General features: G+C 45.5%; 1 protein-coding gene across 2 annotated transcripts in view; it reads right to left on the bottom strand.

The window, feature by feature from the left end:
• RASAL1 (RAS protein activator like 1) overlaps nt 1–22568 on the bottom strand; it is a 74411-nt gene that overhangs the window by 32716 nt on the left and 19127 nt on the right. Inside the window, exons 3-11 of one of the 2 annotated variants that reach the window (XM_083589999.1) lie at nt 22393–22506; nt 14604–14665; nt 14069–14198; nt 8067–8148; nt 6770–6907; nt 5243–5331; nt 3347–3464; nt 1879–2035; nt 1380–1444 (exon numbers count right to left, since the gene is read on the bottom strand). In XM_083589999.1, the coding sequence (XP_083446125.1) occupies nt 1380–1444; nt 1879–2035; nt 3347–3464; nt 5243–5331; nt 6770–6907; nt 8067–8148; nt 14069–14198; nt 14604–14665; nt 22393–22506 (955 nt within the window). The remainder of the gene's footprint in view (nt 1–1379; nt 1445–1878; nt 2036–3346; nt 3465–5242; nt 5332–6769; nt 6908–8066; nt 8149–14068; nt 14199–14603; nt 14666–22392; nt 22507–22568) is intronic. The other variant, XM_083590000.1, reaches the window with a different exon arrangement.

Raw genomic sequence — 22568 nt, 5'->3', positions numbered from 1 at the left:
CGGTGCTGAAATGTTCAAAGGGTATATAAATCCTTACTGCAAACTTGTATACTGGATATACAGTTAACTCGCATGGTTTGCCCCAAAGAATCCAGAGATTTCTTGTGTTATTAATAGCCAGAGATCCCACATCTTTTGCCATAGGAACTGCAATTCCCAGGGCATAGTCAGAGGAATAGTCAGAGGGTCCCCTTCACTTGCCATGGGAACTCTACAATTCTATGATTACTGTATTTTTCTGTGTATAGGGGCTGCAGCAATCGCCCCAAGAAAGCTCAACAACTGCCACCGCTGATTGTCCAGATTTTCACTTCTGTTTTAGGGTTTAAGTAAAGGTAAAGGGACCCCTGGCCATTAAGTCCAGTCGTGACCGACTCTGGGGTTGCGACGCTCATCTCGCTTTATTGGCCGAGGGAGCCGGTGTACAGCTTCCAGGTCATGTGGCCAGCATGACTAAGCCGCTTCTGGCGAACCAGAGCAGCGCACGGAAACACCATTTACCTTTCTACCAGAGTGGTACCTACTTATCTTCTTGCACTTTGACATGCTTTCAAACTGCTAGGTTGGCAGGAGCAGGGACCGAGCAACGGGAGCTCACCCCATCGCAGGGATTCGAACCGCTGGCCTTCTGATCGGCAAGTCCTAGGCTCTGTGGTTTAACCCACAGCGCCACCCGCTTCCCTGTTTTAGGGTTTAGGCAACCCTAAAATATTGTTTTCTTCATTCTGGGTTCAAAAAAATAGGGGTCATCTTATTCATGGGGGCATCTTATACACAGAAAAATATGGTATTCTATTATTATAATTACATTGTAATGAGAGAGAGATATTTGCTTGCTCTTTTTTTTTAATAGGAAAGATGCCTTGAAACCCAGACTGGGGGAAAGGCTAGATGTCTCTCTCTCTCTCTCTCTCTCTCTCTGTGTGTGTGTGTGTGTGTGTAAATACAAGCTGATTTGTTCAACGCAACACACCGCCGACACTTCTCCCTTTTCCTTTCACCAAGTGCTTGCAAAAAAAGAGAGAAAAGGGGGTTTGTCCTGTTTGCTGTGAAAATATATATTTTTTCTTTCCTCTGCAAAGGGTGGTTCATCTCATTTCATGGCAGGTGTTTTGCCACCGCGCCTCCCCCCCAATGGCATCATTCGCACCCGAAACCAAACCTCATGAAAATGTGGCACATGTTGCAGATTTGTTTATTTACCACCACCCTAGCGGCTCAGGGACAGCCCCTTCTGTTTCACAGAAACTCACACACAGAGTGCAGAGAGAGAGAGAGAGAGAGAGAGAGAGAGAGAGAGAGAGGGAGGGAGGGAGGGAGGGAGGGAGATGGACCTCAGCAATACCCACCTGCTGGTTCTTCCTCCGCTATTTACTCACCTTCATGAACTGCTCCATGGATTTAGAAGCCAAGGAGTTGGAACGGAAGAGGGTGTTTGGATCGGCTGAAAGAACACAGAGGGGGTTTGCAATTAGCACCACGAGTGAGAAAATCTACCTGCGAATGACGCTGGCCCCCCTACATTAATGCGTTGGATTTTTCTCACACCATCTGCTCTCCTGCCCACTGGCCAACTCTGCAGAAGCAGTCTGCTCCGTGTCTGGGTCCCAAACCGAACTCTTTAGGTACAGCGAAGATGCTCCCCCAGAACCGCTGCTTCCAAGCTTCGCTCTCTGCAACCTTAGGGGCTAGAAACTTGCTTGTATGGAAGAATGAAAACCAAGGTTTTCAGAAACCCAGGCTCTCTCTTTCGTGCTATGGAATTGCAGGGCTCACACCCAGTCCTAGGCGCCCACGTGGTCGTGCTGCCACAATCCTGGGCAACCAACCTCAAACGGCACACAGAAACACAAAGTGACATATGAAGGAACTACTTACTGGTTCTCGAAACCTCACGGAGGTTCACATAGTCCAAGAAAGGCAGCACCAAGCCTTGGCCAAGGAAGATCTTGACTAATTTGGTGGCTACGTCCTGGCGACTCTCCAATAAGCAGACCTCTTCCAGCAGGGCTAAGGGTGTGACATCCTCCTCCTCCTGTAGTGAAGCAGAACATCTGCAAATGGCATACATATATATGTGTGTATGTATTTAAAACAGGTGTGGTGAACCTTTCTCAGCCCAAGGGCCACATTTGCTTATTTGCAACCTTCCAAGGGCCACATGCCTGCAGTGTTAGAAACTCAGATACAGTGGTACCTCGGGTTAAGTACTTAATTCGTTCCGGAGGTCCGTACTTAACCTGAAAATGTTCTTAACCTGAAGAACCACTTTAGCTAATGGGGCCTCCTGCTGCCACCGCGCCGCCGGAGCCCGATTTCTGTTCTTATCCTGAAGCAAAGTTCTTAACCTGAAGCACTTCTAGGTTAGCAGAGTGTGTAACCTGAAGCGTATTTAACCTGAAGTGTATGTAACCCGAGGTACCACGGTATATAAGTTAGGCCGAAACAGCTTTTTAAACCAGGAATACAGTAGAGTGGCCGCTTAGACCACATAACACCGGTCTTGAAAGACCTACATTGGCTCCCAGTACGTTTCCGAGCACAATTCAAGGCGTTGGTGCTGACCTTTAAAGCCCTAAACAGCCTCGGTCCTGTATACCTGAAGGAGCGTCTCCACCCCCATTGTTCAGCCCAGACACTGAGGTCCAGCTCCGAGGACCTTCTGGCAGTTTCCTCACTGCGAAAAGAGAAGCTACAGGGAACCAGGCAGAGGGCCTTCTTGGTAGTGGCACTCACCCTGTGGAACACCCTCCAATATGTCAAGGAAATAAACAACTAAAGTGGTACCTCAGGTTACAGACGCTTCAGGTTACAGACTCTGCTAACCCAGAAATAGTACCTCGGGTTAAGAACTTTACTTCAGGATAAGAACAGAAATTGGGCGGCAGCGGCGGCAGCAGGAGGCCTCATTAGCTAAAGTGGTACCTCAGGTTAAGAACAGTTTCAGGTTAAGAACGGACCTCCAGAATGAATTAAGTTCTTAACCCGAGGTACCACTGTATCTGACTTTTAGAAGACATCTGAAGGCAGCCTGTTTTTCAACAAGACTTTTCGGTTCCTGAAATTCATTCTGATTGCGCAGATAAAATATCACGGGTAGAATTCTACAGGGTGTGTTGCTAGCGTGTGAAAACAGTCAAGATACAAGGATCCCCAGGCATGCACCTCCAGATGGTGGAGACGTCAGGTGACATTCCCCACCCCCCAAATTTCCTCCAGTGGAACAACCCCCCCCATTTTTGCACCCATTTTTTCCACAAAACACCCGCCTTGACTGCGCCTGCCTCTTTTTAACCCCGTGTCTCTCTCATGCACAAAAAAGGAGGGTAAACCACTAAGTGCCCACCTCTGATGGGCACATGACGGACTCCACCATCAGGTCTATGAGTGGCTGGTAGTACCGGGAGGGCAGGATCCGATCCTCGGCGAGTCGCACCCGCAGTCTCAGCGCCCCCAGCTTCCCCCTGCAAGCAGAGAGCACAATCTACACCAGGAGGCTTAGTTTGATCAGATTCAATTATACACTTCCGGAGTTCATGCGAAATAGATGACTTCTGGTGAACAAGTCGCCACAGTCACTAGAGGGCTGTGAAAATTTGTGTCCCTTGCCTTTTAAACTCCTCTACCCATGTACTAGCTGAAAACAAAGGGGCCTATTGGCATTATTGAAATATATTGGCATTATTTTCAGCTCCCTCACCCCACCCTTGTTAAATTATCTGCGCTGGCTGCTCATCTACAAAGAAAATCCGCCCTGAACTATTTACAGAGCCCTGAGCAACTTAGGTTCAGGGTACCTTAGGGGAAGTCTAATTCATCTGTGGGTGAGTTATTATTGACGAGACTCATTTGGCAGCAACAAGAAGCCGAGCTTTTAGTGGCATCGACCCAGCCATGTGGAATATCCTGCCAATAGAGATCTAGCAGGCTCCTTCTGTGCCAAACTTTGTATGCCTGCAGAATTTTTTTTTCCTGTGCCGCCAGGCCTACACAGGCAATTAGGAAGCAATCTTTCCATAACGGTTAGCTGATTGCCTGTGGTTTCAAATTTGTATGCATTTTTAATATATAGAGATATCATTGTAAGCAGCTTTGACTTTTTTTAAAAAATGATATAGCGGTATTTAAATCACTTTACAAACAAAATAAATGCATTTAAATTTTAAAACGCAACATTGAAAGCAGTTGAAAATAAATTTAATTTTAAAAACACAATATTAAAAGCAGCTTAAAACAAATTACAACCACAACTCTAAGGTGGGTCCATCTATTTCACCATCCTGTTCTCACAGTGGCCAACCAGGTGAGCTCCCATCCACCTTGGACTACGATACTCCCCCTGGGCCCTCAGTACCACAGCTCAACCTCTGCCCACCTAGGATCCTGCTGTTCATCTCCGGCCCCTCAGCCTGACAACCTGTCAGTAGACCCCAAACCTGACCCCTGGCCACCTGGCCACACCGAGCCCTGACATACTTGTCAGTTTGCATTTCTTAGTACAGAAAGTATTGATCTGATGTGTAGAGGTCTTTCCTATTCTATTTAATTCAAGAGGCTTCTGGAAGCTTCTCTGTGTGAAAGAAGCAAGCAGAAGGTTCATGATGTTTGGGTTATTCCTTCAGAGAAGCTGAGTACAACTGCCTTAAACTGGTTCTGTTATCTCTTTCTGGCAAGGTCATGCGGACTATAAAAGTATCTCTCTATCTATCTCTATCTCTATCTATCTCTAACTCTATATCTCTATCTCCTTCTGGTGTGGTGTTCTGCACATAATATGCTTAATGTTAAGGTTTAGACTTATTATAAGTTATTGTAAGTTTAAGTTAAGTCTGCTGCAACTGGATTTCTTATGGACTGTGCCAATCCTGGATGTATTGGATTTGTGATCATTATGCTCATTTGCCTTCAGTAGCAGTAAAGCTCCGCTAGATGAAATACAACTGCCTCTGGTCTATTTTGGGGTAATATTAGGTCTACTTCCAGGTGGGGCCGGGTTGTGGTCCGGCCTCCTAGCCACTCCCCTCAGCTTCGGGGCGGGGTGGCATCCCGTGTCACGCTGGTGGAGACCTTGGCCACGTCAGGTCGCCAGGTGGCCAATCAGGTCGCTCGGGGGGCACGGCCAGGGACGATTTAAGTTTTTACTCTGCTAACTATACATCTGGCATCTACTCTGGATCAGTACTGAATAGAATTCCATGACAATACTATGACCCAAGAAGGCCAGAAGAGGTCCCACATTTACCCTGCATCTCCCTCCGTGCTGGTGAAAGGCAACAGGCGGTACCAGCCTTTGACAGGGGCCTTCTGCAAGGCATCCAACGAAAACTCAACCTGCACGGATGAGAGAAAGTGACAGGTCAGTGCGGAGGTAGAGGAGTGCTGGAAGTGCAACAGCAGGGATCATTCTGTTTGCGACTCAAGGGTTAATTCAGGTAGGGCTAAAGGCTGGACTGTGCCTCTGATTAAACAACTGGCTTGCAGGGATGGAGGGCAGCAAGGTGTCTATGAGCCTGTGTAGAAACTACCCTCCTGTGCAGAGGTAAAATTCACATGTCTTGCTCCGCCCACCTTTGCCTCTGGCCCCGCCCACCGCTTGCAGGTGCCCCCCAGGAGCTTGCACAGAAAGGAATGCAGACCTTAGACCTAACATCTTCCCTGTTCCCCGATTCAGTTCCTCAAGTTATAGTTTGACCCTGGATAGCTCAGTTGGACAGAGGGTGGTGCTGATAATGCCAAGGTTGCAGGTTTGATCCCCGTAAGGGACAGCTGCGTATTCTTCTTTACAGGGGTTGGACCAGATGATCCTTAGGGTCCCTTCCAACTCTACAATTCTTTCACCCCTGTCAAAGCAGCAGCCGCAACCCCTCATGTGAGATGTAACGTCACTGAAGCAGTCAGATACAACATTTCCTGTTTGCCCAGAGTGGACACACAGGGGAATGTTGCTCCAGCCAGGAGGACTTCTTGTCACACCTGGTCTGAAGCATCCTCCCCCTGTGTGTGACCAGGTAGATGGGCGTGACCCTGGCAGGCCCTAAAAAAAGGGCTAGCCACGCAGCCTCTTCTTCTTTTTGCCTTGTTCCATTTTTCCTTTTGGACTCCTGCTGGTTCATCCTTACAGAGGATGGAAGCCACAAGGTAGAAAGTCCATGGCCTAGCTCATACTTCTTTTCTCTATGCATGTATCTGTAACCACAGTGGTACCTCAGATTACAAACATTTCGGGTTACAAACGCCGCTAACCTGGAAGTAGTACCTCAGGTTAAGAACTTTACCTCAGGATGAGAACAGATATTGTGCGGCGGCACCGGGAGGCCCCATTAGCTAAAGTGGTACCTCAGGTTAAGAACGGTTTCAGGTTAAGAACGGACCTCTGGAACGAATTAAGTTTGTAACCAGAGGTACCGCTGTACAAAATTAAAGGCTGCCTTCAGGACCATACTGTGAACTGAATGTAAGTAAACTTTACCATTACTTTTAAAAGAAGACTGTTGTGTCATTGTTGTTTTTAAGAGGGAAATAAAGGGGAAATTTACCAGGAACAATCCAATCTGGACAAGCCAGATTGCTCAACTGAAATGATTCTTACGAATCCATCAACTCGCTTTCAGCAATGTTCAAGGGAATGTGCTGTGCTACTAGCTCACTAACGTGCTTGAGGAAGGATAATATTTAATCAATATATCCTCTCCTACTATCCACATTCCCACACCTCAGAGCTTGCATAAGAGGACCCAGGCCAGGCCAGCCTCCTGTGCCCACCACTCACCCGTCCCAGGAAGTCATTCTTGCCCACCATGTCCCAATCCCACACTTCTACGATCAGCGGGCTTTCCCCTGCGGTCCCCTCCTCCAGGACAAACTCGAGCATCTCATCCCAGCGTGGGAAGCGAGTTTTCTTGATGATCTGTTGAGGCAGAAGAATGCGTAAACGCAAGCGGACAAATGCCCCATTTAAGAACAAACTGTGTTAAAACACCACCACGATCACCCCTGCCACCTTGCCCACAGTGAGACACCTGCCCGTTTGTGCGCAGCCACGGCAAAGTGAGTCAGCTTGTGGTGTAGCGGTTAAATTGCCAGACTAGGATCTAGGAGATCAGAGTTCAAATCGCCCACTCAACCAATAAAGCTCATTGGGTGATCCTGGGCCAGCAGCTGCCTTTCAGGCTAACCTACTACACAGGGTTGTTGTTAAGAGGAGAATAGAGATGGGGGGGACCCTGTTCCTAGAGGGTGTGCATGTCAAAGACCTCTTAGTATTTCTGTACCAGGATTCCAGCAGGGAGCCTGTTTCCAACATCCTAGAGGTACCCAATCAGCACAAAAGGGGACTTTGTTTTAGCCACCGAGAAGAAGCCTTCTTCTCACCTTTTGTGCTGATGGGAGCCAATCAGAATGAAAGAAAGACAGTCAGTCACTGAGGATTGGCTCCTAGGGTTGTTCTGGATAAGGTGCTCCGGAAGAAGACCAAGGAAGAGTTGTTCTGCCTGCTCCAAAGCTAAGCATTTAGGGGCACTTGGAAACACAAGGAGCTTCAGTTTCAAGAGAACGGTGTGCAAATTATGTTATGTACAGTGGAACATGATGGAAAACACAGCTGAAGACACCCTTAAAGAAGATTTTTGGAGCACTCCAAATCATTTGCCTAGGTGCGTACACAGAAAATAGCAGATCTAGCTGCATCCATCTCCATGAAAGTAAAATAAAAATACATTTATATTATGGCAAATTGTGTGTGAGTTGGGCAAAACTGCACCAAAAAATGTGTACATTAGGAGAAATTCATACTAATATGCTGGTGAATTTTCACAAGGGTTGAAAAAAACAAAACTCCTACACACAAGCTAATGCAAAAACATGAAGAACTAAGACAAGAAAAATGAGAAAAACAGAAAGTGAAAATGGGTAAGATTCCCCAGTCCTCACTTCCTGTTCAGACTCAGACTGTCCCTGGGACACAATAGCCTTTCTGGGCTTTGACTCCAGTTCTTATTTCCCAGGTCTTGGATTCAAATCCTACCATATGGTTCTGACACTTGAAACGCATCAGGGGCTATACTTACAGCTGTTTCGAGCACCTGCCCATTCCACAGGACACGGGCAAAGGGGTCTGAGGTTCCAGAGGTGTCCCGCGGAGCAAGGTCTCTATGTGGAGGAAGATGGCAGATGGATATCAGGAAGTATATTCCAACAGGGTTTTATTTCTTTATTTTTAATTTAACAAAAATGATACAGTATGCAGCTTTATCAACAAAACTTCTTAAAGGGGACTCGCTGCCGAGGTTGACAAAGGAAAGCCTTTCCTGGCAGCGAAGGGTTCATTTCAGCCTTAGGTGTGTGGCTGTCGTCTAACAGCGAACTTGAACTCAGGTGCTGAGTGACGATGGCTACGTAGCCGAAACAGGGCTACTGAAAAACCAGAGTAAGGTATCAACAGGTTTGGGGAAAACCTCAAGATTTGCAGACACTGGCGTAGCGTGGGGGGTGCAGGGGGGGCGGCCGCACCGGGCGCAACATCTGGGGGTTAGGGCAAATCCATGGGTTAGGGGGCGCAAATCCACGGGTTAGGGGGCGCAAATTACTTGCCTTGCCCCGGGTGCTGACAACCCATGCTACACCACTGTTTGCAGAAGTGAAGAAGATCTTGGCAAGGTAAGGGGGAAAAACCACCCCAGTGTCTGAGCATGCAAATATTGCCACAAAATTCTGAGTGCCTGCTGGTCCTGTTGCTTGTATTTATTCAGCATCATATACATCGTAAGTTGAAAACTCTTTTTCAAGCTGCCATAAACTCTTCGACAGCATAACACGGCTACTACTATCACTACCACCCAACGTAGGAACCAACTCCTAGACACCATTGGCCCCCACAATAAAAGATTTTAAGGATCCGCCCCCCCCCCAAGCTGGACATTCCCATTCAAATGGTGTGTGTGCACTGCGTCATGTGAATGATTATGCAGGGTGGGGCTCACCTGGGCCCCCACCCTATTTTATTCAAGTTGACACCCTTGTAGTGCAGGGAGACACTTGAATTTGCACAGAGGAGTTCTGGGTCCAAAAAAAACCTTGCTCTGACACAAAGCTTCCTGAGCAATCTTGGGCCAATCCCTGTATCTCAGTCTAACCTACCCTGTAGGATTGTCATGAGAATCAAGGGAGAGAGAAATCATGTCTGCTAGCTTGAATTTGTAGGGAAGGTTGGGATAAAAATGTAAACAGCACTACAGTTGTACCCTGGATCCCGAACACCTTGCAAGTTGGAACGTTTTGGCTCCCAGACATTGCAAACCCAGAAGTGAGTGTTCTGATTTGCAAACGTTCTTTGGAAGCCAAACATCTGTTGCAGCTTCCGATTGGCTGCAGGAGCTTCCTGCAGCCAATCAGAAACCACGCCTTGGTTTCTGAACGTCGAACGGACTTCCGGAACAGATTCCTTTTAACTTCCGAGATACGACTGTACTACTAACACTACTAATTTTATTTCATAAAATTTATATGCTGCTTGGTTATTAAAAACAAAACAAAACAAAACCTTCAAAGTATACAAAACCATAAAGTATAAAACAAGGAAATGATCAGTCAAAACAGTTAAAAACTATTTAAAGCATTCAAAAAACAATTAAAGTCGTTGATAAGCTAAAAACCAGATTAAAACACCTGTCAACATTCTACATATGTATCTGGATACTTCTACCTGAAAAAAAAGAGTTTTTAGCAGGTGTAGAAGAGAGTACAGTGAAGGGGTCTGTCTGATGTCAAGTGGCAGTGAGTTCCAAAGTTCAGACCCTGCCATGCTAAAAGATTGATTCCTTACAAATGTGGAATAAGTATTATGTGGCACCTGTAACAGGTATATTGTTCCGTATATTGAAGCAGGCAAGTGGACATTTATGGGGCAAGGTGACCTCACCAGTAAACTTGTCCGCAAGCTCTTCCTAGTAATAGTAATAATTCTATTCTGCTCCCCTGTTGTCATACTCAAAAGGGCTTAACAGCAACTGACTAAAGAGGAGTAGAGAACAAGAAAATGTGCCTCCGTCAACAATTTAAAAAATCTGTTTCCAGCTTAACAGAGGTCCCCCTGAGCATGTACAGAGTGCCATTCCCCTTCACCACTGACCAATGCCAACCTGTGCCAAAAACACCTAGAACTCAGGCAAGATTCACTTTGCAAATAAGGATTCCCTGTACCCGCATTCTGAGGACCATGTCAGTTCAAAATGAAGCAGAGATGTCTTTAGGCAACAGGACTTATGCTATTACACTCACACCACTGCCAACCCCTTATGCCTTGACTGCAGCCACTCATTCCATTCTTTTCCCCACTCACCCCTATGATCCACCCATTTCCTATTGGCTAACCGGTTGCCTAGGTTCCCAGTTGAGCATCCAGGAGAGAAGGATGCTTTTTCATGGTCTCTGACCACCCGTTCCTTTTCCCTAACCCTCTCAGTTCCCACGCACTGAACCCTTCAGCAGCATCACTCCTGCAAAGCGGAGCATTGAGAGAAAGGTAGCGATCTCATCCAGAATGGTATCTCTTGCACTGAGTTAGCATGCGGTGTAGCGGTTAGCCTTCTTTATGGTCCAGCTCTCCCTTCCATACAGTAGTGATGTATGGAAGTGAGAGCTGGACCATAAAGAAGGCTGATTGCCGAAGAATTGATGCTTTTGAATTATGGTGCTGGAGGAGACTCTTGAGAGTCCCATGGACTGCAAGAAGATCAAACCCCTCCATTCTTAAGGAAATCAGCCCTGAGTGCTCACTGGAAGGACAGATCCTGAAGCTGAGGCTCCAATACTTTGGCCACCTCATGAGAAGAGAAGACTCCCTGGAAAAGACCCTGATGTTGGGAAAGATGGAGGGCACAAGAAGAAGGGGATGACAGAGGACGAGATGGTTGGACAGTGTTCTCGAAGCTATGAACATGAGTTTGACCAAGCTGGGGGAGGCAGTGGAAGACAGGAGTGCCTGGCGTGCTCTGGTCCATGGGGTCACGAAGAATCGGACATGACTAAACGACTAAACAACAGCAGCAGCAGCAACAGCAGTTGGAGTGCTGGACCAAGACATGGGAGACCAGGGCTTGAATCCCCACTCCGACACATGAGGGTGTGACCTTGGGCCAGTCGCTGCCTCTCAGCCTAACCTACCTCACAGGGTTGTTGTGGGGATTAAATGAGGAGCAGGATTGGGGGGGGGGGGACCGTGTATTCAACCCTGAGCTCCTTAGAGGAAAAGGTGGGAGATAGATAGATAGATAGATAGATAGATAGATAGATAGATAGATATAGATAGATGATAGATGCTGGAGATCAGTCACTTTCTTCTCTGAAGGCACAACTTCTGATCATCAAAAGCTCCTTCCTTCCATCCCAGGCAAGTAGCATTTTAAACATAAAAACACCAGCCATAGGTCAGTGATTTAAATTTATGGGGTGGAAGTGGCCCTGGAGAGAGTCCTGAGGGCCAGGCAGAGAAAAGTGGGGAGACCTGCATTTGGCCCCCAGGCCTGAGGCTTGCCATTTGTGAACATCAACACTTGGACCTCCCTGCATCTTCCTGAGGGCTAGCACCTTAACTCAAAAAGCAAAACCTTCAAAAATGGCACAAACCACCACAAGGGCCACCATTTTGTTACCCATCCCAGCCAAATATCCATCCCAGCTAAATATTTGAAAGAAGTATTTTGTCACAGAAAATCAAAAGCCTGACCCGAAAAGAAAATTCACCCTAGACAACATTAAAAAAAATCAAGATAAATGTGAGCTGTCCCTAAATCCTCCACCCACCCAACTCTCCACTCCTGCCAAATCTTTTCACAGCCCCAGTGTTCATTTTTATTATGATTATTCATAAGGTGTTAATTATCTCACTTTCTAAGGGACTGGGAGGCAGCCAAGAGTGCAGGAAGATTCGCACTCGGTTTCTCAGCAGCCACAACACCTTTTTATTACAGCCACCTTTCTTTTTCTCACTGGGAGAGGGGGAAGTGAGGAAAGTGAACACCTCCAAGCACCCTTCTAGCTTTTCAACTTTTTAATTTTTAAAAATCTAGCATATATCATCAAAAAAGATGTTCCACAACAGCCACACACACCCCCTCCGACATTTTCTAAACCTGTTTCTTTTGGGTTGCATCCAATGTCGCACTAAGTTAAAGTTATATATTCATTTCAAAATGCACAGGCAAGTTACCGGTAACTTTTTTGCATGTTCCTTTCCCGTCCCCCCAAAAAAATATCCTGGGAAAAGTAGCTCTGTGAAGGGCAAGCTACAGTTCCCTCAGGTTTCTTTGAGGAGATGTCACGACTGACAAGACTGCCAGTGTATTATAGTAGATAGAGTGTCAGTCTAGGACCTGGGAGTAAAGGTAAAGGGACCCCTGACCATTAGGTCCAGTCGTGACCAACTCTGGGGTTGCGGCGCCCATCTTGTTTTATTGGCCGAGGGAGCCGGCGTACAGCTTCCGGGTCATATGGCCAGCATGACTAAGCCACTTCTGGCGAACCAGAGCAGCGCACAGAAACGCCGTTTACCTTCCTGCCGAAGCGGTACCTATTTATCTACTTGTACTTTGACGTGCTTTCAAACTGCTAGGTTGGCAGGAACAGGGACCGAGCAACAGGCGCTCACCCCGTCACAGGGATTCGAACCGCCGACCTTCTGATCGGCAAGTCCTAGGCTCTGTGGTTTAACCCACAGCGCCACGGTTTAAATCCCCACTTGGCCATGACGCTCAATGGGTGATCACTGTCTCTCAACCTAACCTACCTCACAGGGTTGTTCTGGAGATTAAATGAAGAACCATTCATGTCACCTTGAGCTCAGGGAGGAAAACAGATGCACAGTTTAAAACGAAGCAAAAGCATTCTAAAAAGCAGTTTTAGTTCCCTTCCAACCAGTGATCCCGGGGTGGCCAGGAACAATATTCTTCAGCCACCAAATACCTGGGTCGACAGGGATGTTTTCAAATCCACCCTGAAAGTTAGTAAGGATGGAGACAGGGTGCACCTTGCTAAAGAAGACATTCCACAAGTGAGGAGCCCCCACTGAGAAGGCCCTGCTGTGGGTCAGCAGCAAGCAGGCAGCACCAAGAAGGCCTCATCTGCCAGTCATAGGGTACAAGATGATTGATACTGAGGAAGGCGCTCTTTGAAGTATAATAGCGCTTAGTTTAAATGTAACGTGTGGATGTGACAACAGAAGCCTTCCATGCAAGCAGATGCTCTCAAGGAGGGCCTGACACAGGGCCTGTGAAGGGTATATATCCAGAAAATAATCCCCAGGCTTCAGATGCACTCTCTCTCTCATATAGACAGACAGACAGACAGATAGATAGTGTGTGTGTGTGTGTGTGTGTGTGTGTGTATACACACACACACACATATATATACATACAGTTTTTTCTATTTTACAATTTAAAGTACTTATTTTTACATCCTTAAGATATCAATGACTTCCCTTCTCCTCTTTCCATGGTTCATTTTACATATCATAAGTCCCTGCATATTTTAAAGAAACTACACCATTCAGTATTCCAGTACTGCATCCATCAAAACTTATTTACACTGTTGAATTTATTTTAAGCGTTTTCAGCTGTACATAGTTATTTCCCATATATTCAATAAACGTTTTCCAATCTTCTCTAAACATATGCTCTTCTTGTTCTCTTATTCTATATGTTAAGTCTGCAAGCTGTGCATATTCTGTCAATTTAAGTTACCATTCTTCTTTGGTTGGTACTTCCCTCGCTTTCCATTTTTGGGCTAATGAAACATGGACTGCAGAAGTGGCATACATAAATAACCTTTTTTGACGCCTAGGAATTTCAGTCTGAATTGTCCCCAACAAAAAGGAATCTGGGTGTGTTTGTTTTTGGAAAGTACTTTTAAACATTTTTTTTTTCAATTCATTATGGATCATTTCCCAAAACTTTTTTACCCTTTTACAAGTCCACCACACATGAAAGAACATTCCCTCCACCTGCTTGAGATGCACTCTTGAGCTAGAAAGGGGAGAGGGGGAGGAGGACACACAGAGAGAAAACCCTTCTTCTACCTGGCTTCAATGACATGGCAGCACAGCACCCTCTTGTGGGATTCCTCCACCACCTGCAGCTCCACCGAAATCTCCCCCTGCACCTCTTCGTTGGGATCCACAGGGCTCAGGTTGATCCAGCTGTCAATTCCTGCATTGGAGGAAGAGAGAGAGAATGGGAAACACAGCAGAAGTTTGCAGAAGGACTATATGTGTGTATATATATATATGTATATATGTATATGTGTGTGTGTGTGTGTCTATATATCCCTTTCCATATGAAAATTGTTGACGGTCTTGGCAGATAGTTTAGGGATTTTTCTATCTGTTAACAACAACAATTGTTTGTTTGTTGGCATCAACATTTGTTTGTTTTTTTGTTGACGTTTGTTTGCTTGCTTGCTTGCATGCCGCCCATCTGACTGGGATGCCCCAGCCCCTCTGGGCGGCTCCCAACAAAAAATAGTAGGAAACACAATACAACATCACACCCCTCACCCCCCACCCCCCGCAGCCTTTGGTCACCCTTCCCACTAGAGTGCCCACTGGCACCTACCCCGAGAGTGAGATGAGATGAAGTCTTTGCTGAGGGAGATTTTGCCGATGGCATCATCGTGCCTGCAGGGAGACAAAGAACAAAAATTGTACAAGATGGGACTGAAAGAGGAGCACCAGAAGCTGCCTTATCTGGCAGGGCTGTTGTGGAGTTTGTGCAACCCTGATTTTTAAGCAAATCATTTGCCCTTCCCAGACTAATTTGCAGAGTGGAACAGTTATCCTTATGTCTTTGCACTCCTTTGAATTCTGCAATGCAATATCTGGCAGCTAGATATAACCTACACAGAAACACATATCTAAAAATGGGGGGGGGGGGGAGGCTTAACATACAAAAATGCCTATTTTTTGTGGTGGTGGGGAATAATAATAATAATAATAATAAATAATAATAATAATAATAATAATAATAATAATAATAATAATAATTTATTATTTAAACCCCGCCCATCTGGCTGGGTTTCCCCAGCCACTCTGGGCGGCTTCCAACAGAACACTAAAATACAATAACCTATTAAACATGAAAAGCTTCGCTAAACAGGGCTATGTTGTATCCACTGTAGCCACTGCAGTCCTACGTACCTCATCCCACCAGTGAAAAAATTCATGTGTGCAGAATGGAACTTCCCTTTGTATGCCTGTATGCCCCAGATCTGCCCCACAGAGGGGACCCCTAGGAGAGGTGTAAGGGGCCTACAGGAGGGCGGGGAGGAAAATGGGGAAAGTTCCATTAGTAAAGGTAAAGGGACCCCTTACCATTAGGTCCAGTCGTAGCCGACTCTGGGGTTGCGGCACTCATCTCGCTTTATTGGCCGAGGGAGCCGGCGTACAGCTTCCGGGTCATGTGGCCAGCATGACTAAGCCGCTTCTGGCGAACCAGAGCAGCACACGGAAACACCGTTTACCTTTCCGCCAGAGTGGTACCTATTTATCTACTTGCACTTTGACGCGCTTTCAAACTGCTAGGTGGGCAGGAGCAACGGGAGCTCACCCCGTTGCGGGGATTCGAACCGCCAACCTTCTGATCGACATGTCCTAGGCTCTGTGGTTTAACCCACAGCGCCACCCATGTCCTTAAAGTTCCATTACACAAGGTTAAATCCTAGCGCCGACCAAACAAGTTATCTGGATACTGCCCAATGGGTAGGGGAAATGCAGATTGTTGTCGCAGAAACAAGGCTTTTGAACAGACAAACTCAAAACAGGCATTGGGAGGAAACAGATGGATCCACCTGTTCCTAGTCCTTCTCATGCAATACATCTTCTTCTCCAGGAGGCGGCCCACCCAAAAAGCCTATTCTCTCCAGAGCAACGCAAAGCCCTGTAGAAGCAGATAGAGGCAAAGGGTCTCCACTCGCAGAGAAAGCTTTGCATCCTATTTAGCCCATCCAAGAGCGTTTGAAGGATGTCAAGGTAGGCAGCTCCCCGTGTCGCCCCCAACTCCACCACAGCACAGATGGGTTAATCAGTCAGTTTTTGGTTTCTGCCCATTTTTCATTTCGCCAGCCTTAAATCCAGTTCTTGGCATTTCTGCATCGGTGTGCAATTTTATTTTTTTAAGGTTTCGATGAAAACTCACCAACATATTCATGCAAATTTCCCACCGATGTTCTCATTTGTATGTGCTGTTTCTCTTAATATAATGCATTTTTGCAACCAAACTTGCCATAATATTGTTTCATGGTTCTTTTATTTGTTTCAAAGCAAACAGAAAATGGTCAAATCCCCCCTAATATAATGCATTTTCGTACGTTACCCTTCACTCCAGCAAATGTCCTTCTATACACACAGATTGAAGGGACAATAAATCCTTGGGCCAGAACCTGCAGTACTGTCCAGGGTCCTGAACCTTCCCTGTTCCTGATCAACACCAGCTAACATCCTTACCTTGTGCAGTCCAACCTGAGCCATTGCCTTGGTGGGGCGACGGGAACCTTGGTGGATCAGGAAAGCTACCAGCGGCTAGTAGCCATGATGGCTAGACATAGCCTCCAAGGACCCTACGTAGGCTACACCCCATCCCTAGCCACACACACTCCATCGGACAAGCATTGCCTCGTCCTTGTGCGTTTTTGCCTAGCCAGAAATGTGTCCTCAATCTCTTGACAATGATTCTTGCCTGCCTGGGTGAAGGATAGAGAGGGGCAGGTGAGTGCGAGAAGAAAGTAGCCTACTATACAAAGGTAAATTTCGTGGCCCCGCCCACTTTTGCCACTGGCCCCGCCCACCACCAGCATGTGGCCCCCGAGAAGGTTTCCCCAAGTGGAACGTGGCCCTTGCACTAAGTTAATTAGAGTTAAACCATTCCAGGGGGTGAGGCGGAGAGACAGCACTCAGCCCAAGGTCACCCAGTGAGCTTCATGGCCCAAGTAGTAGTAGTAGTAGTAATAATAATAATAATAATAATAATAATAATAATAATAATAATTTATTTATACCCCACCCTCCCCAGCCAAAGCCAGGCTCACGGCAGCTAACACCAGTAAAATTACAATAAAAATATAATAGGGAGGGGGGGAACCAATTTAAAATACAGGTTAAAATACAATTTAAAATGCAGCCTCATTTTAAAATTAGCCCATAGATCAAAACCATAAGGGGAGGGAAACATAAGGGTCAAACTGAGTCCAAACCAAAGGCCAGGTGGAACAGCTCTGTCTTGCAGGCCCTACGGAAAGATGTCAAGTCCCACAGGGCCCTAGTCTCTTGTGACAGAGAGTTCCACCAAGTTGGGTGCACAATAGGATTATCCTACAACTCCCCCAGCACACGCATCTCCACGCATCTGTGTCATCTCCATTGACACAGAAACAGTTATGCTTACAAGATAATGCAAGAAGCAGAATAACCTCATGGCCTGGCAGTCAAACTTGTGTCCTGGGCCTTAAAATCCAGTAAGGTGGGACTTCCGGGTTGGTGCCACTGTTTAATGGCGGATTCCCTCCGAGCTCCGGAGGGAATCGGCTCCGTAGCGTCTGGGTCTGGCCGCTGCGGCGAAGCGGGGACCCTTAAAATCACAGGCGCGGATGCCTGTGAACATAGAGACTCGGCGGGCACCATTTGCGCCCCCCCAATCCGCGACGGAGCCTTTTTAAAGGCTTCGGAACGGAGGCAGGGTAAGGCGTGGTGCTGAGAGTACTCCCTCGTCTACGGAGTGAAGCCGCAAGCCATTGACAGAGAGCGCCAACTTCTTCTAAGAGTGATTGGATCCTAAAACATCAACCCGTGAGTAATACGGAGATTGGAACTTTAAAAAATTTCTTATCTTGGATTTGGAACGAGCGGGAAGGGGCTAAAAAGGAAGTCCACCCCCCCCTCTTTGTAAACAACTTAAAGCAAAGGACTGGGCAGCTAAGGTCGAGAGAATCTGTTTCTTGCTTTTTTTAACTAAAGATCCTGACCTCACGGTTTGGACATTATAAGAGGATATTCTGGAGGATAAAAAGAATTTTGGGAGCTGAAACTACACCCCCCCCTAGACCCGGGAACGTCCGATGAGAAAGCCTGTTGCATGGAAGATTTTGACAGCTGTCAAGTGAGCTGCTAGTCAGCTAGTTGTCAGCTGGAAAAAGAGAACATTGTTTCTGCTGATTTTGCTGGTTTATTCGGGATAACTTGTTGAAAATAAGGTCGATACAAAATAACTGGACTTTTGGTTTTTGAGCTGAAAGGAAGATCAAGGAATTAAATCCCCCTAGAGGGGTAACAAGGATACTACATTACAAAAATGGCTGGAGTGTCTAAATTCCAAGCAGAATTGGACAGAGCACTGGTTCTCTTGGGAAACTTACAAGATGAGTACGATGCTTTGTCTACAGAGGTAGCGCTATTACACTGGACAGTAAACAACAGCTTGGAGTCTGATAAGGATTTGAAACAGGAAGCCTATTCAACTGAACAAATAAATGAAACCGAAAGCGTAGACACGATGGAGCAATATGTTCTTTTTGAAGAAAACGAAGGAGGAGATGGAGGTTTGCAGGAGTCAAAGGAGAGCTACAATATGAGGCCTGACATGATGATAAAAAAGGACAATAAAAACTGGATGCGGAAAGCCTGGTTTGATTGGGAATTTGGAAAATGGAGAGATCCTCTTTTGAGGAGATCTGAAGACCTGAGGATTATAAATTTGTTGAAGGTGGAAGCTGGAGCTGTGGGGACATTTGGATTTGAAAGAAATTTGAAACAAGAGTTGGAATACCCCATAGGCTTTGCTTTTCCTTTTAAGTATGGAGGACTGGCTAGAAGCAACACCGATTCTGTTGGGCCGGAGCCCCTCCGAGACCTGGGGCTTAACATCAAGGTCTATCAAAGAGACCGGCAGAAAGGAACTGAGAGAGACATAAGGGCCTCGGACCTGAGATCTCCAGGCTAAATAAATAATATAAAGACTGATGGATATTGGTTGGGGACTGGAACCGGGAGAAGGGTGGGTGGAGGTTGGGAATCCAAAGGGTACATAAGGATAATTTGCATTGCTTTGTTTGTTTTATATTTTGTTAGTGGTAAGGAAATTGGGTAAACCGTGGAAGGGAAATTTTGGTCGACTTTAGGAAAAAGGTTCAAGAATAAATTAATGAGGTATAAGTATTGATGTGTAATTTTAATAAGGTGAAATTGGTTTTTTTTTTCTTTTTTTTTAAACTAAGTGAGAATAAGGCTGTTAAAAATAAATGGAGGAAATGGAAAAAAGAAGTAAAGTAAAATAACAGTATGTTAGAATAAATGTTTAAGTTAAGGTGAAGAAATAAGTTAAGGACTTGCTGAATTGACAATTTAAATTGGAATACAAGAAGGGGAGGTGTGAGGAGGTCTGAGAAACAAGGTTGAGGAAAATAAGTATCAGAAACTGTATGTGTTTTTTCTATTTTTTTTGTTTAGTTTCGAATATTTTGTTTATTTTTTTTTTTTGTTTGTTGTGTGTTTTCTGAAAATACCAATAAATATTTAAAAAAAAAAAAATAAAATCCAGTAAGGTGTTGCCCAGGAATGGGAAAATTTGTGAGTCATTTCATGCCATTCAATTTAAGCAAAGCTGTTCAGGGTTGTGCTTTGCATGCGCAAACTTATCACCAGGGTGGATTTGATTTAAATCAAATTGATTTAAATCACTAGTCAGTAAGACTTGATTTAAATCTTTTTCTTTCTTTCTTTTACAGAAAGCCACATTCTTGCTGGTATAATCTTCATATTTACAACCAGATGAAGGTTTCATTTTTGGAATTAAAATTTTTCAGAGTAGTTTTTACAGTTATATCAAAAAATACTGATTTGGTTATACTATTAGAAATACATAGACCGATAATTATGAAATTATTGCGAGGTTTAAAAAGTTAACGGTTTATATTTGGACAACTTTTCTGCTGTACTTTATTGGAAGGAGAAAAATAATAATTTCCTTAATAACAATTTAAACAATTTATTTAACTAAAGCAATGACATTATAGCAAATGTATCCATGTTTGTTAACTGATGTGGTTAAACTTTTTTAAAAAAAAAACATAGACTGAGTTTTAGCACACATGAAAAACTTAAAACAAATCCTTATTTCCTGATGAATAGCCTTTGGGCTATAATGTAACTTAAATAGAAAGCTATCTTTAGAAAGATTTTTCCTCCAAAAGCATTTTATTTTAAAAATCCAATTTAAATTTTAAAAAAATCTGATTTATTTATTTTTAAATTGTTGATTTTTATCCACCCTGCTTGTCACTTACAGAGCTATTGTAGCTCCGGTGAATTGTTTTATTGTTCTTAAGAGATTTGTAAAGGCGGTTTTAGTGGAGTCTCCTGAAAGAATTTCATTGCTGTGCTCTCAACCCAGCCTGCCTTGCTTTTGTCATTAGGACAAAAAGGGTGGCAGGGGAACGACGCATGCCACCGTGAGCCCCTTGGAGGAGAGGTGGGATATAAATGCAATGAGTAAATAAATATAAAGCAATGCTACAAGGGAAGTGATTAGCGACTCCTACCGTAAGGGGCTCAGGAAATGCAGTCCTCAAATCCAAGAACAGGAGAGTGTTATTCTGTCATCTGTCTTAAGGCAACCAGATGGACTACCTAATCACGCTGAGCCTGATAGAACCAATTCACCTTTATCAGTTGTAAGAATCATAGAATCATAGAGTTGGAAGAGACCACAAGGGCCATCGAGTCCAACCCCCTGCCAAGCAGGAAACACCATCAGAGCACTCCTGACATATGGTTGTCAAGCCTCTGCTTAAAGACCTCCAAAGAAGGAGATTCCACCACACTCCTTGGCAGCAAATTCCACTGTCAAACAGCTCTTACTGTCAGGAAGTTCTTCCTAATGTTTAGGTGGAATCTTCTTTCTTGTAGTTTGGATCCATTGCTCCGTGTCCGCTTCTCTGGAGCAGCAGAAAACAACCTTTCTCCCTCCTCTATGTGACAACCTTTTATATATTTGAACATGGCTATCATATCACCCCTTAACCTCCTCTTCTCCAGGCTAAACATGCCCAGCTCCCTTAGCCGTTCCTCATAAGGCATCGTTTCCAGGCCTTTGACCATTTTGGTTGCCCTCCTCTGGACACGTTCCAGTTTGTCAGTGTCCTTCTTGAACTGTGGTGCCCAGAACTGGACACAGTACTCCAGGTGAGGTCTGACCAGAGCAGAATACAGTGGCACTATTACTTCCCTTGATCTAGATGCTATACTCCTATTGATGCAGCCCAGAATTGCATTGGCTTTTTTAGCTGCCGCGTCACACTGTTGGCTCATGTCAAGTTTGTGGTCAACCAAGACTCCTAGATCCTTTTCACATGTACTGCTCTCAAGCCAGTTTGATCTGCATTGAGTCAAGAGCCATCTCAGCTCGTGTAGACAGATAAACGACAGACGTTAGAGCAGAACTTCCCTGGGAGAATATTGAAACCTTCATATACAGTGGTACCTTCAGGTTACATACGCTTCAGGTTACAGACTCCGCCAACCCAGAAATAGGACCTCGGGTTAAGAACTTTGCTTCAGGATGAGAACAGAAATCGTGCTCCAACGGCGCGGCAGCAGCAGCAGGAGGAGGCCCCATTAGCTAAAGTGGTTCTCAAGGTTAAGAACAGTTTCAGGTTAGGAACGGACCTCCAGAACGAATTAAGTACTTAACCCGAGGTACACTGTATTGTATTGGATCAGCAACCTCTTAAACATTTTCTTGTAGTCTATCAGCATCACACAGTTGCCTAGAGAGGTCTTTTCCATCGTAGCCCCTCCAAACAGGGTAATAGCGAAGCATTGCTTGGGGTATTACTGGGTATTATTCATGTTGTTGTTTAGTCGTTTAGTCGTGTCCGACTCTTCGTGACCCCATGGACCGGAGCACGCCAAGCACTCCTGTCTTCCACTGCCTCCCCCAGCTTGGTCAAATTCATGTTCGTAGCTTCGAGAACACTGTCCAACCATCTCGTCCTCTGTCATCCCCTTCTCCTTGTGCCCTCCATCTTTCCCAACATCAGGGAGTCTTCTCTTCTCATGAGGTGGCCAAAGTATTGGGGCCTCAGCTTCACGATCTGTCCTTCCAGTGAGCACTCAGGGCTGATTTCCTTCAGAATGGATAGGTTTGATCTTCTTGAAGTCCATGGGACTCTCAAGAGTCTCCTCCAGCACCATAATTCAAAAACATCAATTCTTCGGCGATCAGCCTTCTCTATGGTCCAGCTCTCACTTCCACACATCACTACTGGGTATTATTCCTACCTCCTCAAAATACAATGGTCTTCTGCATACATGGCCCATTACAGCCCACCTTCTCTGGTGCCCATTCCCCTACTTACCCAATGGTGTCTTCATCCAGAACATAGAAGGAGAGGTTGTGGAACCCCATCGGAAGGTGCAGAGTATATTCCTCCCCCCAGAAAGGGTTGAGGTTCTTCCACACCGTGGCAGTTCTGCAGAGGGGAAGCAAAGAAGAGGTCAACACTGGATGTGTGGCTGTCTTTTGAGGTGTCAG

This window comes from Podarcis filfolensis, assembly GCF_964270895.1.
Source record: "Podarcis filfolensis genome assembly, chromosome: 16".
Classification (NCBI taxonomy): domain Eukaryota; kingdom Metazoa; phylum Chordata; class Lepidosauria; order Squamata; family Lacertidae; genus Podarcis; species Podarcis filfolensis.
The sequence above is the reverse complement of the archived record's forward strand: the minus strand, read 5'-3'. Positions and strand labels throughout refer to the sequence as shown.